General features: G+C 38.4%; 1 protein-coding gene across 4 annotated transcripts in view; it reads right to left on the bottom strand.

Annotated features, from left to right (window-relative positions):
- Positions 1 to 561: 561 nt before the first annotated feature.
- Positions 562 to 20071, bottom strand: part of EML4 (EMAP like 4) — a 154838-nt gene continuing 135328 nt past the window's right edge. For all 4 annotated transcript variants that reach the window (XM_032183589.1, XM_032183590.1, XM_032183588.1 and 1 more), the window contains 9 exons: positions 19915 to 20040; positions 19665 to 19796; positions 19006 to 19073; positions 12936 to 13024; positions 11586 to 11683; positions 6983 to 7070; positions 5568 to 5666; positions 1971 to 2101; positions 562 to 1472 (listed from right to left, as the gene is read on the bottom strand). In XM_032183589.1, coding sequence (XP_032039480.1) covers positions 1008 to 1472; positions 1971 to 2101; positions 5568 to 5666; positions 6983 to 7070; positions 11586 to 11683; positions 12936 to 13024; positions 19006 to 19073; positions 19665 to 19796; positions 19915 to 20040 — 1296 coding nt within the window. In that variant the 3' untranslated portion in view covers positions 562 to 1007. The remainder of the gene's footprint in view (positions 1473 to 1970; positions 2102 to 5567; positions 5667 to 6982; positions 7071 to 11585; positions 11684 to 12935; positions 13025 to 19005; positions 19074 to 19664; positions 19797 to 19914; positions 20041 to 20071) is intronic.

A 20071-nucleotide genomic window follows, 5' to 3' on the forward strand; every position in this document is an offset into this window, starting at 1 on the left:
GTTACCTCTAAAAATTAAGAAAAAAAATACCAACTTAATACACTAATCCCAAGCACCAATTTAATAATTTAAGTTAACTGTATTTATATTTATCCTACTAGTGATGGAGCAAGTTCTGCTTGAAGGCTTAAAGTTTAACTCTGGAGCCCATCTGAAGTCTGTGTTCTTGCCGTGCATTCTCTGCCGTTCACATCAAAGTCACTGTAAAGACTCTCTTAAGTTTCAAACTCTCTAGGCAAGCAATTCTCTGAAGAAAATTACATCCTACTGTTTAAATCAACTTTCTGGTCATGAAAAGTGAAACAGACCAATAATTCGTTAGTCTGTTATTAAATAGTCTGTAAAAATGGAACAGCTGACACTGTTCCTTGATAGGATTTGCCTTAGAACTAGCAGCACCCAGGGCAGACCAACTGTGAGCATGTCCAGACTCCTCTAGGAATTAGTAGTGTTAGAAAATTGCATATGTGTTAGATCAAGAAGGCATTGCCATACACGTGGCATCATTGCATTGTTTTTCCTCTATTTTTCTGATTAAGAAAAAACAAAGGAAAACAGCCCTACCAAGAACTTTTTGGTTTTTGTTTGTCTTCGCACCTGGAAAAAGCAGCATGGTACTCCTCAGCTGGAATTGCTCAGTGCTTCTCATCCATTCGGTTCTTTCAGAAAGCCCTTTCACATAGGTAAGGTGGTCTATTTCAGCTAATTCTTAGAGCTAACCTTTTTTCCAGTATATGTTTCATGCCACTTCCTAACAGCAATTTCAGTACTGAAATGGATCTATGATAATGTCCACTACTAACTTTGACCATATCATGACACAAACCATCAAAGCCAGGCCCTTGGGATGGTTCCACATATTGAACTGAAGCTCAGACTAAAAATCTCACCAAAACTCAAAAGCTGGAGTGGTCACCAATCTCAGCTACTTTTCCTTATTTGAACCCTCACCCTGTAATGAAAGCACGCACACCAAGGGAAAATAACAACGGTCTGAGCTGGGAGCATTACGACACCGGCGAGTTATCTTGCTGCTCTTCAGTGACTGTGGCCTCACTGTGCTCCTCGCTCGTTTCATTGGAGGGCTCCTCGTAGCCCGGCTCAGCAGGATCCAGGCTGCTCCCGTCACTTTGCTCCTCGCTTTGCTCCTCACTGGCCTCTGCGGACTGCTCCAAGTTGCTCTCCAAGGAAGCTGGAGAGCTGCCAGTTACACTTTCGTTTTGGTTCATTTCACTAAAAGGTTGTGGGAGAGGTGCAGGAGACTGTACAGCATTTTCACTGGCAGGGATGGGCAATTTGGTTGAACCGATGTCTACGACAATGTCATTTTGTGGTAGAGTTACCTTTTCCATGAGTTTCCATTGAATAATACTCATGTCTTTCCCTCCAGTTGAGATTAAGTGACCATCACTATGGGTAAAGCTGACGTTTGTCACATGACTACTGTGAGCACTGTATTTGTGACTTGGGGCCTATTGAAATAAGCAGGAAAGAAAAATCACAATCTTAAGCAGAAGAGCACAGGATATGGAAATCTAAAACTAATATCTTTGTTCAGCCCTTCAAAAGAGCCCCTTAGTCACACAGGAGTACCAACTTCCCCCCACAACACATCTTCTCTTCTCTTCTTAAGGCTTATAAGTTGGGACAGATTTAGATCTTTATGTGAAAAGTAAAGGACTTAACACTAAGGCCAGGCAAAGGAAAGTGTGACTATTGTTACGTCACTTTTGTATACATATAAATATTTTTTCACATAATACATATTATATAAATATATATATAATGTTTTCATATAATATTATATACTATAGATTAACTTAATAGGGAAAAACATGTTTTTGTCCTGAGTACTTTACTTCCAAATTTGGCTGCCGGATTCTAAAACAACTGGACTGGCAACATGTGTCTAGCAAGGAAAACATCCCTCAGCGCAAACATGCACATAGACCAGCCTGGTCTAGACTTACCTTTGGCTTGGAACAGGGATACTGAAAGAGATGGACCTTACAAAAGTCATCTGCAACTGCTATCACTTTTCGGTTATGGGATCTGACAAGGGCATTTATGTCTGTCCCATCTGATCCCTCAGGCCAAACTCCTAAGAGAGAACAGAGCAGATATTTAGTGATGGTAGATTTAAACACTATTTAAAAGTATCCTTGAACAAAATTAAAATGTATAAGGCTGCGACAGACAAGCATAACAAAATGTAAAAAGTTGGAAAATGGAACAGGTGTTGAATTAAATGTTGCAGTAATTTACCTGTCTAATGCTGTTTCCTCCATCCCTGTCCTCCCAAACCCTTAGCCTTGGTCAGGATATACTCTTGGGCTTGCAACTTTTCCTGTTGAAAACCTCAGTCTTGCTTAGGGCTTATTTTAACTGGTAGCTGTTAAATTAACACTTGGACTGATGCATAAACATTTTAAAAGCAAGACTGATGTTGAAGCATGGAACAAGCCAAGGCCATCATGCAGAAGTATTGTTCGTTTGTATGAAATCTGGAGCAATTTTTAATATTTGCATGATTCAAAGGAGATGATTGATGATACTTTACACAGAAACCTAGCCTGTACAAGTTACATAGATGAAAGTGCTTAAGTACAATTCAACATGCCTTTAACTTAAAAAAAAAAAAAAAAAAAAAAAAGAGAGAGAGAGAGAGAGAGAGACGGATATGTCTAGACAAAAGAATAACAATATTGCTTGGATGAGCAGCCCTGAATAATTTGGGGATGGGGGAGGCTGTAGTTTTAACAAAAAATAAAGACCTCAGAGCCTCAGAGATTCCCATTACAAAGCTGGTGATTCACATCTGTGAGAAAGGCTGAATAAAAGATAAACAAGGTATTATAAGATACTAACATATGCCAAAGATGCCAGATTTTATAGCTCAGACTAAATTTTTCTGATTAATCAGGGAGTTATGAGGAATTTTTCCCTTCAATTTCCCCTCAATTAAAAAAAAAATAAAAATGTGTCTGATTGACTGAGAGGGATGTCCATCACGAGATATGAACATTTCTTCCTCCTTATAGTCACTGGCTTTGGTAGAATAAAAAACACATAACACATGCTGATGAATATTTTCTACAATTACAAGCTGCCAGCATAGCACTGCCTTATCTTTTTCAAACGCCTTCTTTTTAAGCAAAATTGCAAATAACATTTAACTTCAAAGTTGTTGTTTTTTCCCCATTCTTCAGCTGATGGAGTCAGAACTTTATTTTCTCTGGACTATCCAAGGCAGTTTATTACACTTGTAGCAATGCTAAAGACATAAAATGCTAAGGAAAATGTTTAGAAACATTTTAGTACTCTTGAACTAATAAAATCGATCTGAAAAATGTATTAAAGAATTTTCAAGTAGCTCAAAATGAATGAATTCTACTTTCTCCTGCATTCCTCTATAAAACACTGTCATCAGACGTGAGTAATAAATTAACTCCAAATTAGTTTCCTGAAGTTTCAGCTAGCACCTTTGGCAGCTGTGCCAAAAAGCTATGCTATTTCCTCTTCTTTTTAATGTGAGATTAAAAAGACGAATATTCAAGATATTCAGCTGGGCCTCTCAAAAGAATTTGCTCAGAGAAAAGTGTGGAAAATGTGCAGTAAACAAGGAAGTGACTTCAAGTGCTAGGGGTGCAGAATGATGATACCACTACGCCACTGCAGTAATACTGGCAGCTGTTCTCATCCCCACCATGCTCTTCCATCCTCTTTCTTCTGCTGACAACAGTGCAATGCTGGTGCTTACAGACATACTGCCACAGAGCTGAATCAGTAGAATATACATGTATAACCCTGAAAACCAAAACCCCATAAACATAACCTTCTCTCCTGAACATTAAAGTGAGCAGCCCGTGGCTTTGTTGGGTCGCTGAACCAGCTCACCCTAGAGTCAAGGCAGACTTCACCTTCAGGCACCAAGTATCTGCTAGCTTGACTTAGCTGCACTGTCTGATTTAATGGGAAAATACTTGTCTTTGTCTGGGACCAATCCATAATTTTACAATTCTGTAAAGGGTGTCAGACCACCAGACAATATAAAATTAAAGCACGATGAATCTTGGCTAGGAAGTTTAAATATATTCTGTTCTTCCCCAAAATAACGTCACATTAACCTACTTCATTCCCAGCTCCATTGGCATTTTGAAGATTTTTAGTGAACTTGAGACTAATTAAACTTAATCCAGAGTTAGGTTAGAGTTCAGATTAATCCAGAAAGGAATACAGACAGGATTTGCAGACTTATCTACTCTTTTAAAACAAAAAGTAAAATGGCTTCTCAAAATGGTGATTATGAAAGCTGATCATCTCTAGCCTGGCTCCAGTCACAAGCAGCTTTTAGCCAATAGCTATTAAAGAGAGTAAGTGAATGACTCAGATGTGAAACTGAATTCTTTCTGCACTCCCACACCTTGTCTCCTTAGGTCAGGAGTGAAGGATGCTTCTGGGAAAGTGCTGGGACTCAGCTGCTCCCCTTATTCTCTCTCTTGTACCAGTAAATGTAGTGGTACAATTTCAGTAGCAACAAAGCTACCTTCTAGTAGCTCTGAATTTCTGGTAGATATAAGTACTCTGCATAAAATGTAAAATGGTATCAGATCCCAGGCTATGCCTGAAGGAACATTTGGTATATTTGCCTTACGAAGCATTTACATTCCTTCTAGAGAAAAAGGTCACATTAACGTGGAACAGAGCTTTGATTTTCACTTTATTGTTGCCTGAATTGTCTGATACTCCACTTAGAAAAGGTGTTTGTGTTACACTGTTATTTCAGTTGTACCTCCACAACGGCAAAAAAACGCAAAAATGACTACGGTGGACTGATAGCCTTCATCAGCCTAGGCTTGCATGTACAGAACATTAGGAGGAAACAGCCATTCACTCTTGATGTCACAGACAGACTGAATAAAAACAAGCACATATGCAACCCAGTGCACAGTTCTCAGGCCAGTATTTTCATCAAAACAACACTAAGCTCCAGAAAGTATTCAGCTCCAGAAAGCTGCAAGAGCTACCATCAGCAAAAGCTGCTTGAAATGCTTGGCCACAGTCTCAAACTGCACTACTGAAATCAGATCTGTGAGCTTCATAATTTTTTTTTTCTTTACATGTTAAAAATGCACCACTAGGTAAAGAATCTGTTTTATCTTCAAAGCATTTTTGCTCTTTAGAAGCAGTGTGTGTTATTCATTCAACTATCAAAGGGCTGTCATGATTTTAAGTCACAACCTATAACTTATACTTGCATTATCTTGTTTCTATCCCAAATCAACATACACAAAGATCAATGTACCTGTGCCATATAAGCACTTTAAAATACCAGCTTTTAAGTTTGAAGTCCCCCAAACTAGAAGCCTAAAATGATAGCAGAAAAATCAAATCTACACTTCAAGATTAAATATAAATCAATTATACACTGTCTGTAGAGCATCCACTGCTCTGTATCACAGACAAGTATTGTGGTCATCTCTTTGGGCTATCCCCTCTGTGCCAGAAAGAAATCACAAATACACAATGCAAAGGAATGGCTTAAAAGAAGGTTAAATTGTGCTTACCAAACACTTGAAAGCCCAGCACACAAGTGTATGTTGTCCAATCTATATCCTTACAGTCAGAACGATTCCTGATTAGCTTGCAGCCACTTGGAATGTCCCCTGTAAAAAAAAAAAAAAGTGAATCATGAGTTACGGCACGTAACTTTGGATTTATACATGTGGTCTTTGAAGATCCTAAAACTGATGGAGGTAGTAGCAAAATGGATCTTTAAACCAACCTGGAATTTCAATGTAGAGACAAAGATACACCATTACCTTTATCCCAGACATCTGAAGCTTTGCTTCATATCTAAAAGCCACATTTACTTCTCATTTCCCTTTTCAGATCAGTGTACCTCAAGAAACGTTTCCCTGCAGTTTGGTCCCCTACTGTACAAAATGCCTTAATAAATTCTGTAATAGCAGAATGTCTATGCTCAGTATAGCTCCACGGATGTGCTAAAATTCTATCAAGCATTCAGGAAACTCTGCTTTTAAAACAGTGAGAAACTGCTGCCAGAGGAGTCTTGGACAGATTTTCAACTGTAACTAGGAAAGGAAAGATTGTTTCCCAAAAGAAAGTCTATCTTTCAACAAACTAGCCCGATACTAACGGGTCACAGCTCTTTGCTTGCCTGTACAGGCGGTTATGTTGACCAACACTTTCTTTTGGTACATTCAGATACTGCACTATCCAGATTTGAAACCTAAGCAGTGAGAGGCAGAAAGAACATATTAAGGAGCCAGATATTTAAACTGCTGGCTCTTCTTGCCTATTACAGGAAAAGAACTACAATCCTTTTGTTCTAGTTAAAACCATATAAAGAATATAAAAAGTAGTTTAAAACGCACTATGTAAGTTGAATTTGTGACATAACTACTATATATTAAATTCACCTTTTCATATATTAAAAAGACAAATGTGAAAATGCTATCAACACTAACTCACTGAAGTAGTATTATTACTTTGCTCAGTTTTCAACATCACCAGCCAAGATCAAGTTAAAAAAAAAAAAAAAAAGCAACCACACACACACAAAAGGAAAACACAAAAAAAGCCAACAGAACAGAACAGTGGCACAGACCTGCTGATTTTATTCCCCCCAAATAACTGGTACTGTTGACAGTAATTAGACAACTGTATATATTATTTTCAATCTATGGAGCCTTGGGCCAACATCAAAACGTAGTGCCACTTGCTCTGTAAATTCTAAGCTGTTAACCTGATTTATGACCTTGTAAAGAAGTAAGCTATATTTGGCATTGCCATTAGGTAATACACAGCTCTGAATAACATCAAGATATCAGGTTACAAAAGTTCAAATTAGTTCCTTTGTCAGGGAGCATTTTGCACAGTCTCGATCAAACACCTTCTTTTAAATATTGTGATAACGAATACATATTTCTGTTTCCAGTATATTTGATGTCATACTTACAGTATAGTATTTCATAGTCTCCTGAGTTTGACATTATATACTTGTTGTCTGGGGACCAATCAAGGTGTGTAATATAGCTGGAATGTCCCTAAAGAAGAATGCAGTAACAACAATGTGAAACATATTTTAAATAAAACAGCAACAGCAGTTACATCCAATGATGGGATGGTTAACAGGAAAAAACCACCTCCCCACCCATCCCCTGGTCTGCTACAATTCACTCACACTCCTTTAAAGGCTGCTTACTACCCAGTGCCATGCTTGCTAACAGCTAAACAAACGCAGGCTGGGCACCCTGCCTCTCCCATGGCATGGCAGATTCCTCACTTGTAAACACTGTCGTCCCTCTTGGGCCACAGTATGATTTACTCTGAGAAGGTACACTGTTAAAATACTGATGACCTCATATTTGTATTTGCATTAAGAAAGTATACACTGCAGCTAAAAGAGAAGGGCAAGTAAACTTGCAAAGAATCGTTTTTTGACTCCTGCCAGAAAAGTGATGCATGGGACTACATTTTATTCCTGTATAAATTAAAAACAATTTTAATAAATGCATCCACATTCTGGTTATTTCTTTGCTTATCCTAAAAGCTTAGGATGCATTGATTAATAACCACCATGTAAAACTGCAAGACTAAGGTCCAGTGTTACAAGAACACCTTTATAAGCTTTTTGAGAGCTTCTGTGTCTTACGCTGCATGCATGTTAATGCCAGTTTCAAGAGGAGTTCTACATATAGGCACAGGGTCACCTATATAATAATCAAAAAACTTTGGCCTGATTGCATAGTTATGCAATGCCACATGGAGTGCTAAATATCCATCTTTGTTTCTGAAGAAGCTAAATGCATCTGGATAGCATGCTTTTCCTGTGCATTAGTTCTTTTGCTGGTAGTAGCAACAGTAATGATAAAGAAATGGGAGCCTCCAGAGAAGCTGCGTGTTCCTAAAGGCTAGGAATGAGCTAGTTACTTATAGAGGGATGAATAGGAAGTGAAGAAATTGGACATCCATTTCACTCCTCTTTCATCCTTCCATTTCTTTTTACTGCTCCTCTCCTCCAGGCAAGACTGTCCATTTTCCCTTTCCCTGCCAATCTGCTGGGCAACAACATGCCATCTCCATGACTGACAGCTGCCAGTTCAGCTCCCTTCCTTTCTCGGTGGGCATTAGGAAGACACTGTCCCTCCACTCCCCTCAAGGCTATTGGCCTTGAGGCCTGCCTGCCTGCCCCTGCTGTGACGGGCATCACACAGGACACAGGCTGGTCCAGCTGCCATGCCAGCCTCTTCTACAGCAAAGTGCAGGAGATGTTGACGGCTCCCAGAGTTAGACATGGAAATACATCCAACCCTGTCTCCTGGTCCTCTGTGAGATACTCCAAAAATATTTAGGAGAAAAGCTAGCCTTTAAGATTTATTCACTTATGAACCAGTCTCTCTCAAGCAGAGGAACTGCATATTGATATAAGTGCTTTGCAGTCACAGGTAGGATATACGATATCAACAGGCAAACTTGGTATTTTGAAAATAAATAAATAAATGATCTATTGGCTAGGATTCTTCCCCCCCTCCCTGTTTTCCAAGCTTTCAAATTTGCAAGCTAACTCCAACATGGAAAAGAATTGGTCAGTCATTTACTAAATCCTGCCAGACATTTGGCAGCTGTTAAAATTCCTAAGGGTGGTGGGGGAGTGAACAAAGCAATTGGCCAGGGGGCTCCATGCTGGAAAATCCCTTCCAGCAAGCAATTGCTGAATGATGAGTCGGAACATAACATTGTCCATGTTATTAAGGACAATCCCATTTTCTATGAAAATGCTTCTTCAGTAGCCACCACTGATACAACGTTTTACTCTTTCCATTTCTGTACCTTTATGTACAATGAACATAATTACATTATCGCTGGCAAATAAAAGTATTTGGTCACATGGAAACCCTCTCCTTCATTGCTAATGCTTATCTGCTTCAGACTGAAGTGGTACAAGGGTCAAAATGGCCACAGCCTACGGGATGGGCACACGACTTATTCAGGTTAAGCCTCGTGTTATCAGATATTCGCAGCCCATGTGGCTTTCACCCCTCAGCCCTCTTGGTAAATGCTGAGCACTTGCTTTTTCTTTGCTAACATATCTCTGATGTAAAGCAAACAGAACCAGCGCTGGCTACCCTTGAACTGTTGACACGTAGGAAGTTCATAACCTAGCCCATACCTTCACATTGCTGTCTGCATAGCTGGAGCCCTCAAAAAACAGCTGCACAAGCCAAAGTGGTTGTTACAGCTAATCTGAAATTCCTTCTGATCACAACCACCACCACCCCTCACCACAGAGACACGCTCACGGGTCAGGGCCTTGCCTCTCCAGGAGCCCCAAGGAAGCTTCACTGTGACTGAAAGGGGATTTAAATGTAACAGTGTGAATACAGCCCTTATACACAAGCTGATGTTGGTTCAGTAGATAAAATCCTTCTGAAAGTATTCAAACAATGTTTTCAGCTTGGAAGAAACAACCAGAAGTTGACTAGCAGGAGGACTGAGTCATACTACTTGGAGGTCACTCGCGAGGCTACTGGATGACAGAAGAACGCCAAGATGGCACGGCGCCAGCACCCAGGCCTGGGCCAGGAGAGCTCCAGGTTCCAAGCACGCCTAGGTGCCTCCCTGTTTCACATCAAGCCAGTTTCGGGCCATCAGCGTGCCGTCGGGCAGCAGAGGGTGGGTGAAACCCGATCAGCAGCCTCGCCGCACAGTCGGTCAGTCTGTGCAGGCTGCAAGGGTCAGAGGAGCTCTGCCCTGACAGAAAGCAGGCTTCTAATTTTGGCTTCTACATGCTGTCATTCAGAATGAAAAAAAAATGGTTAACAGAAATCTGCTTTGAAGTATTAACCCTTCTGTCTAAGTATATCAATGCAAATTTCTCCCAACCCAGTTTTTACAAATCCCCTCCACTGCCAAGGCAGAGGGACAGACAGACATGTAGATGCTTGATAAGAGGCTGCATACTAGAGAATGTCTTAGGGTGCATGAGAAAGAAAAGGATAAGGAAGAAAAGGAATACTCTTCAGAAGGGTATAATTCAGCACAGCTTCACCATCCTCTGTGCACTGAAAATTGGCTGTTGATCAATATTCCCAGCTATTAGCTGCTTTAGAATTATGAGACCACTTATTACTCACACATTTACTGCTTTAATAAAGTGGTATTATCTGCAAACTAATTGTTCTCTGAAACACTGTCCTGCAACACAGGGGCAAGAGATCCAGGCATCAGTTTACAATATTATAACATGCTCTCTCTTGAATGAAATACATAGGATATACAGAAGTACATGATCCCATACTTCTTCAAAGAACTCAGGGATCCTAAAGTACATAACAAGCTAGATATTACATATTTTAAGATTAGAGTGATTTTATCTTTTGTGGTTAAAAAATAAGTAATGGGGTGAAATGCTGTGTTGGGATCTGGGCAGTTGTCACCACCCTGGCTCGCCCCATACCACAACTGCCATCAAGGAGTCCCCAGAATGCCCAATGATCAAGTAGCATTGGATAGTGTGGGGTATCCTCACCAAGTGCCCCCCAAATGAGAAATTTCTCAAAGTGCCACACGTGGCACTAAAGGACTTCCTAATGCTTGTTCACTTCTTCCCTGACAACTTCTGCTGCTAATCTTGTATCAAAGATTGAGAAGAAAAAATATATTACAAATTACAAATGAGGCTTATGGTCCCCTCACCTCCACTTTCAAATTAACCAAGTTCTCCTATTTTTAAAACTAAAGGAATGCAATTGATTATAAACACATGAAAACTGTTTTCAGCAGGAGATGTATTCTTAAAAAATACATTTGATATGTGAACCTATTCTTGTAACATCATTTACAAATCCCTCTGAGGTTCAGATGTTCATTATGTACATGTTCCCACCAACCTAGAGAGATAGCTGGACTTAGGGCCAGGGTGTTACACAACTAAAAACAAAATGAAAAATGTATGTCCTTTTTGAACAGATCATTTTAGCAAATAGAAAACATCATGTAAATGTGAGCTCTAAAATTAACTTCACTATTTGCAAAACACACTTATTTACCCCAGACCAGAAATTTATTGGTATTATTTCAAATGCTGTAATAAAAATTGCAGTTGAAAACAGTACATATTTGCAACCTCCAAAATTGTGTATTCTAACAAAATTCCATCATCTAATGCTATGTTGGTCCAAAGAATACTTTATCAGTAGTGCAAAAATATCTGCAAACAAGTGTAATATTTTCCCAGAAAGATTTTTTCAGCATCTAGATTCAAGACACTTCTGCATCTTACTGTTAATTTTCCATTACAGAGAACAGTTAATAGTCTGAGAAATTATTCATATGTAATGCAAAAGTGTTCACCTGGCAACTAAGTCATAGTACACATTAGGTTGCAGTTTAAAATCAACCAAATGCTGAAAAAGACATAAAAGGTATAACCAAAACTAAAAATGGCAAAATATGAACCTAACAAGATACATTTTCTTTTTGTTACACTGCTTAACATCTTAGTATATGCATAACATCAACATGCAATAACTGCTGATTATATTTGCTCCAAAACTTACAGTGCATTTTCCGTATCTGCTATACTTTCTTCCATTTTCTGTTACTATGTAGAGGTAAATAAAATTGTCATGGGATCCAACTGCAAGTAAGGTGCCATCTACAATAGAAGATCAGAATATTAGATAGAAATTAACAGAATGTTTATTTTCCAAATGTTAATGAATTCAGATTTATCACCAAAACAATGTTCTCATTTAAGATATTGCTTACATGCTGTATTTAATGATACATAACTGTTTACATTATATTCAGTCAGTATCTGTCTACTTTGTGGCTAAGTTTTTTGGGCAAGTTCTTTCACCTCTGCTCTTTTTAAGTAAATGCCCAATGGACATGGTAAAAAGCCTCAGACTGCACTGGATTTCTGGAAACTGTTGATTGCAAGCAGGCTTGAGATTTCTGTATTACAAAAAACTTACAAAACTATATTTATTCTGGAGTTACAGGATTTTTGGGGGCATGGTAGAAGGCAGATTGCATATAAATCTGCACTAAATAAGCTGTAAAGAACAAGTGGATCATTCAAATATTATAAGCGGTTTTCTAACCTGTATTATCTCATCTTAAAACAAAAAAATACATGGTTGAGAGTTGCCTTGAGTCACTGTAGTATCAATGAACAATGGTGCCTTGAAATAAATTGCTGTGTTTATCAGATGTGGCAGCAGCAGAGGAGCATTTTACTCACTGACATTGCACATTATCCAAAAGCAAACAAGAAACAGATTTACGAGATTCTTCTTCCACCCAGTTTTAACAGAGAGGATTCAGCCTCTGTGGATCTGTCATGTTACCTCTGAAGAGGAGACCCAGTACTGACTTGGTGTCCATGTAATCCCACACCAAGTCCTTAAACAGCTCTGAGTTTCAGACAGACCTACACTTATTTTTATGGTCTTGTATTAATAAACTTGAAAACTTAACTACAAAGTTTATTAATATATTGCTGAAATGCTAAGCTATTTACAGACTATCTGGGTAGACAGCTTATTAACAGCTTTTTCTTTTCTGTTAACATGCCAACTATTTTAATTTAGAATTTTTAATTTTTCTGGGAGCAGAGCATTATTATGACAGCACTGATCAACATAAAGAAAAGGCTAGGAAATGAAACTAATGTTTGCAGTTACAAGACTCCAAGATTTAGCATAGAAAAACCAAATCTGCTGTCAAGTATTCAGGTATTATTATTGCTATTATTGAGGTATTAAGTATCTGATAAAGCAGTCTTTCCAAAGCTCTGTCTCTTCTAGTGACTGGGGAATAGTTTAACACAGCTTAACAGAACAGACATCTCATTCATCAGAAACTAAAACAAGCAATTATTCTGAATGTACAAGTCTGCCTACCTACTGAGTAGCGCATCACTGAGAGCTGCTCATTGCCATCAGTGTGTATTGAAACCAGATCCCTCGTTTCTGCATCCAAAACAAACCACCTGGAGAGAGAATTCCAGTGAGTATCACTTCCATGAGGAAAAAAAAAATAAATAAGAGAAAGCAAAAGAGCAATAATCACTGATTTGCTTCATCTTCTCACGCTAGCCCTTAAGGGTAGCATAGTGAACATCTGTTTTTAATAGAATGCTTTTCTGGTTTTCAACACAAGTTGCAGTTAAAAATTTATATAAGATTTTAAATGCAGCAGTTTTTTTTTTTTTTTTCTCTCCCTTGAACACTGTAGTAATAACTTTAGTATCTCCTGGATGATAAATGTGTCACCAGATAGCTAACATGACAGCACCTTCTCATCTTGAAGCCCTAAAGGTATAGCTGAATTTTTAATCTACTACATCCTCCCCATTTTGAAGAATGGCTTTGATTTAAAAACTGATCTTTTGACTTTTATAAAGCAAAATTAAAAAACAAAAATACAAAGTAGAAGGGAATGGAAAACATTTCCATACTCATTCAAAACACAGAACCTATTCTATTTGGTATTATTTATTATTTAGCAATAACTTTTACCCTGCAGTATTAATTGTGAGGCACAGGTGAAAAACTCCTAGATGCTCACAAAAGCCTAGTGGTCTGTACACTGAAATGGCCACTGACAGCAAACTGGGAAAGATCAGCAGAACCAGAGCTTTTTGCAAACTAACTCCTAAAAATACAGCAAATATTACCAAGACAAAGGCAATGAAATTTAATTAGAAAAAAAAAAAAAAAAAAGGTATATATAAAGCTATTGGGAACAGGCCACTGTTCTGCTGTGTATAACATACACTGTGACACGTATGTCACAAAAGCCTAAGATGTCAACATGGCTAAATACATTACAGCTGTCTTCAGAGTTTAATTTCTGTGCTTCAGACTTTGTACCTCAGCACTGCTGAAGTACATGATGGCCAGGTTTCTGTACCCATCAGCAAACAGCAAGCTCAGACTGTGGATGTGAGTCAGCCAATTCCATCCACCATCTAACACAGATACCTAATAGTAAACTCAAGAGAACAAACATATAGCAAAAGCTAGGACCGTCTAATACAGCAGAAACATATATAGCTGATATAACCCCCCAGGAGCAGCAGCACACATTGGTGTTTTCTATGGATGGAGATAAGGTTCTAGGTTGTGCTGACCCAGTGTCTGGCAGCCTGGTATATGAAAGTGGCCTGGTCCCAGTGGCTTAAGCCCAGCTTGTGGTTAGAGAAACACATGAAATAAATAAATTAAATAACATGCACATGAAAAAACAGCCCCACCTGGCACTCACTGTTGAGCAATCTACATGCAAGACAGATGGAGCCAGTGGAAAACAGCTCATCTGTTCTCAATGGACAGCAGCAGAAACCACACTCAGTGTTTCTCTGCTGTACTCCAAAATGCATACTTTTGATTTCTTCTAATCTGTACACTAAAGCTTTGCAGGTTATCTGAATGCGTTAATAGTTGCAAGTTGCCATTCAGTTTAAACTCTGCCTCTGCCTTTGTCCCTGCCAAGTGTTCCAGTAAAATGTTATTTCTCTTATACCCGTCTGATAACCATGCGGATATTGAAAAACAAAAATGAACATGAAAATGGTTTGGCATGGAGAAAGAGAGAGACGTGTACCTATGCCATATAGATTGCTGCCAGTGGGAAAAAAAAAAATCACTCCATGACAGCAAAACTGCTCTGGAGTTATATCCCGATGGAACAACAGAACTGTGTAGAACACACATGGAGGCATCACTGAGCTGACGGCATCTGTTTTTCAAGTAACACTAGAAGCTGGCCCGCAGCCACTGCACTGCTGCCCCATTCTGACTTTGTTTTCCTGCATCCAATACAGCATGGAGACTCCTTACTGCTTCAGCCCAGGCAGGCAACACACCTTTTGTGCATGGACAGCAGAGAGGGAGGTAGAAGACCTTTTGTTCTACCAGAAAACTTCGGTACTGTATGGCAAATCTGTCAAGACTCGAGAACATCATGCCTGTTTATTTCTTTTGAGCATTGTAATTTTGGTGCCTGGTGATAAGAAAACTAATTATGAACAAAGCAATAACCAAAAGCTGCCTTCTTCCACAAAGCGAACGGGTACCTCCTCTTCCCATGCCATGCTGTGCAATGAGGACAGTGATAACTCTGCACTAGGGACATGCCTCTCAATGCTGGCTCTTTGGGTTCTTGAAGTTGTCACCTGAGCCAAGTAATCCTCCAGTAAACACATTTCTTACACAAAATGAAATTCCAAAGCTTGTAAAAGCATGCAAAAAAAAAATAAAAATCCAGTGTACTGAAAGCACAGAGATGGTATCAAAAACAGAGTTTCTGAGGGTCCTAAATTGCTGAATTCCATTGGGCAATAAAAGAAAGTATTTCATCACACTGGTCCTCCTCCAAAGTTTATTCTGAACAAAAGATACTAAGAACAGTCTTAGCTAACCGTGGAAACAGTGCACCGTGACAATTTTGATACTAATTTAGGAAAGGAAATGCTGGTCACATCTAGTTCAGCTGTTTCTTGGTTCCTCCACCATCTGGAATCAGACGTGCTCCCTTCAATCACCCAAACTCTCCCAAAGCTATGGCAAATTTTGTAATTGCCAGCAAGAAAACCCATCTCAATGAAAGCTGTCTCCAGTCTAGCAGCTACAGCCATTCATTGGCATACTCCACATGTGCCCTTATCTCCCATAGTTGCAGTCCACCTTCAGACTGTTTTGGGAGAGAATCTTCCTCCCAGCATGAAAGGTATGCAAAATGCAAACAGCAGCCAACCCTGGAAATGCCACACTTGGCTGGGATCTGCAAAGCCTGGCAGATGTCTCCTAACTCTCCTAACTCCTGATCTGCAGACTGGACAAAATAAGCAGTTGAAGAGTGTAAAAATAGCAGCTCTTTTACTTTTTCTGATTTGTATTGATTTTCTCACCATTATTATTGAAAATGACATATTTGACTTGTGAGCTAAATTAAACAAAACTGAACTTTCACCATGTTTATCTGTTTCTTGTCTTCCTATTCTTTTTTTAAAATAACTTATCTGAAAAATAAATTATTTATTTAGAAACAAAAATCCTGTAAACAACTCTTTTGGAAAGCAAATTCTGACCCATGACACAGACATTTATTACTGATAATTTACATCTGTGAATACAGAATTTGTCTGACAAAATCACCAGGGAAACAGTACTCTAAAATAGTGATATATTTTTACACTAGGACTTGAAATTTCCACAACTTTTAGGTAATAAAGAATGTTGAACCTGCAAGGTATAAAAGCAGAGTGCTGAATGTATACATGAACAAACCAACCCATCTGTTGGTTGGACTGCTCCCTGGAATGTTTGGGATTCACCTTACTGCCACAAATACTGAACTGGTTTAAATCTGAGTAACTCTACTGACTTATTTACCTCCTTGGGGCTCTGGCTTATACTAGTATTGTTTCCCACCCTTCAGTTTTCTTGATAACATTAGTATTTTTGCAAGAATCCTGTTAGCCTTTTTCTTCTGTTGTGCTTTTGAGCAGTTATATCAATAGTACTCAAAATATTCTACAGTAGTCACAGGAAGATCTACTTCCCTGCAAATAATACCACTGACAGCATGGTAAAATTATCCATATAATGCTTTGAAAAACTCATTTTTCTGGAAGAATTTTCAATTGCCAGCCTATTTTGCTTTTTCAGATCTGCTCTTCCAGCAAGCAGCAGGTTCCACAAAAAATATCAGTTCTCTCCAACCAGGCTTAGTCACTGACAAACGATGACCAGACATGCAGCAGGTATTTAAAGAAGTGGGAACAAAACCTGCAGCAGATCATTTGCAGACAACGCAAAGAAGGGAAATGATACTGAAATACTCTTCATGGGGAGCAGTATGTGAAAACCAATCCAGAAACATGATGTGTCAGCCTGATAAAAACACACTGCCATGAAGCTGTGGACAAGAATGGGAAGAGGCAAAAAAATCAGTTTTCTTCCAATGTCACAATTTTAGTCATCAAACCTAACCTTGTCAGCGCTCCCATTCCTTATCCCTGCCTCACTGACCTCTGTGCATGAAGCAAAACAGCGCTAGAGATGCAATGACATACACAGCCAAGATTTGGGTTTATTGAATCCTAAACAAATTAGACTTGTTTAACATTTGCTTTATGTGCTTGGGGCTATAAATCAAGTAAGTTATTAAATGACTTGTTAAAGGCCTGATTCTTTTCTCTCCTGAGGTAACCAAAATTTATCATACAACCTCATTCCTCTGGGAAATGCCTCCCTTAGACTGGATTATTTAGCGCAGAAAGCACTGTGTGATGCCTTTGGTTAGTCAGTAAATCTAAAACTGTTCTGTTTATCTGGATTCACAACTCCATCTATTTCTCATCCACTTGTGCACTTACCAGACCCCACTTCAATTCAGTTTATGTCTCAAACCTATAATTGAATCATGCAATTTCAGAACACAATAAAACAGAACAGTAAAAATGTAACTGCTTAGTTCTAAGAACTTGGTAAAACACCACCACTGCCAAAAACAAAACAAAACAAAAAAAACAACAACAACAACAAAAAAACACCGGGCCATTGACATAAACTTATCCAATACAGTGTAAGTGGGTTGCCTGAAGTAATTTTTCTTTTTAAAAGAAGAATTTAAACTGAAAACTGCTGAATTGAAAAAAGTTATGTTAAACCTTCTGAGAGGAAAAAAAACCTCAGTCAAAAGCAAACACCAGACTGCATGCTCTGACCACTCAATATGCCTTGGTTGTGCTTTGATGTAATTTCAAAAATGCCTAGTAGCTACCCAGAAATGTGGCTTGATCTTTTTTTTTTTTCCCTGTCTCAATTTCTATTATGCCAGTATCTGCTGCTCTGTTTAACGAAGGTAGAAATACCTACTCAGTTTAATGCTGTAATTAGAAAGAGATGAAAATATTGAAAAGCACAACATGGAAATCAAATGTACAAGAGCTCAGCAAGATTTTTCTTGTGAGGGTACACTAGGTTTTCTAATTTGATTTCGTATGTAATGTATTTAGTGCAGACTGCATCATCATCTTGGATAAAAAACACCAAACACCTTGAAAAGAATTTAACATTTAGTTTTTTCCAGGAAAGCTAAAGGGTGTTGTACATGCTTAGCAGTTTTTGAAACCAAAACTTAAATGGTTTTTAGGCATGTTGTTACGTATAAAAAAAATCTAGGGGCACATTTAACACAAAAAGAAACAATTTTCTTACATGTACTACGTGTTATTTTACCAATATGTGAATAAGAAATAGAATAAAAATTTCCTATCAGCTTCTCCAACCTTCCTTTTGCTATGAATATCCTTTTTGTCTTTATTTCCTTTTAGTTGATACTTGCTAAGAATCCATTACATGGAACTCCTTTCATGGCAGATGATACCAAGCCCAAGAGAGTTTGGATATGAATTGAGACAATTTTTTTTTCTAACACTGAAAGAAGCCTGAGTTAAAGGACTTGACTCATGTTTTGATAGCTTTGAAATAAGCAGTGATTTTAGGATGAACATGAACTGCTGTAATCAAGTACTATTGAGCTATGTGCCATTTTAGCCTCTCACTTACACAAAAGTAGAATACTACAGCCTGTTCATTTGCCTCTCCATATCAGTTTAACAGTTTGTATATGTTTGATTTGGAAGGGAGAAAGATCTGTACTGTACCTGTCTTATAAACTGATGTTATACACACACGATAAAATATATGATACCTAGTAAAGTCAGAAATGAGTGCTCGTGAAACCCTCCCAGCACACACACACAAAAAAAAAAAAAAAAAGAGCTGTCTCCATCTAATCCCTTTAAGATCTGCCCCTCTCCCCCAACTTTTCATGTTAGTTAACTTAATGCAAAAGAATAAAGCAAAAAATATATATGCATTCAATATAAAAGAATCATAGTATCAAAATGTCTCCTTTTGATCATCACAACTCAGCTGATGCACTGTTACCTTCCCTTACCTTCCCGAGTGTGTTCCAATTGCAACCACTGCTCCGCTGGGATGGAAGTCAGCGCAGTGCCCTGGTTCCTAAATAAGGAGGCATGTACATGTTATTTTCCTGCCCACTCTACACACCAAAGCTACCCTAAAAGCCTAACATGAATTGACAAAAGAAAATCTACTTAGCTAGCACACTTGCAATTCACAGATTTTTTTTTAACCTATCACTGATATACTACATGACCTTCTCATAAGTAAAAAGCTGAAATTCTGTGTAAAAATATGCTGTCTACACATATCCTTGTACAAGACAGAATTCACAAACAAACAATGACAATAAGGAAGGACTTCTGAAGCCATACCTTTTACATCTGCATGATAACCTCTGCAGATAGATTTAGTAATTGGGAAAAAAAGCTAAACTGTAACAACTACAAATGACTTGGAGTTTTATCCTGACTTGGACTGCTAGAATGGCATTGGACACTGATAATCAGATTATTGTATATACAACTTCTGAAGAGCTGTGTTAAGCTTATCAAAGCTTCTGAATGGCTTTTTAATGCCATAGTTTCAGGATTTTTGCTTCTCTCAAGGACATAGGGCAAGGGTGCTTCAGATAATTAATGCTTTTTGCTATTTTCCAGTTTTATATTTAATGTTAAAGGGTTGACATACATCTAGCAGCCTGGTCCATTCCAGTGTGTGGTCCACAGAGTTCCACATACAAACTTGCCTATCTTGAGCACATGTTAAAAATAAGTCCTTGAAAGGATGCGATGCCAGTCCCCAGAGTTCATCTGTATGACCCTGTAAAGAACATGTATGTGATTTAATAACAAATAACACAAAGAGTCTCAAATTAGCACACCATCAGGGAAGCTCTAACAATTTCGAGTAATCGTTCAAAAAAAATCAGTGTACTCACCTGTACCTCTACTAGGAAACCATCATTAAATGTTCCCCGCAAAACAAAGTTTCGTGAAGTACCCACTAAAAATTGATCTGCTTTTCCTTCTGCTACAGCTCTGATTGTTCCATATTGATCAGGAACCTAGGAAGAGAAACATTTATAAAGGCACATC

The sequence above is a fragment of the Aythya fuligula genome, chromosome 3 (genome assembly GCF_009819795.1).
Source record: "Aythya fuligula isolate bAytFul2 chromosome 3, bAytFul2.pri, whole genome shotgun sequence".
Taxonomy (NCBI): Eukaryota; Metazoa; Chordata; class Aves; order Anseriformes; family Anatidae; genus Aythya; species Aythya fuligula.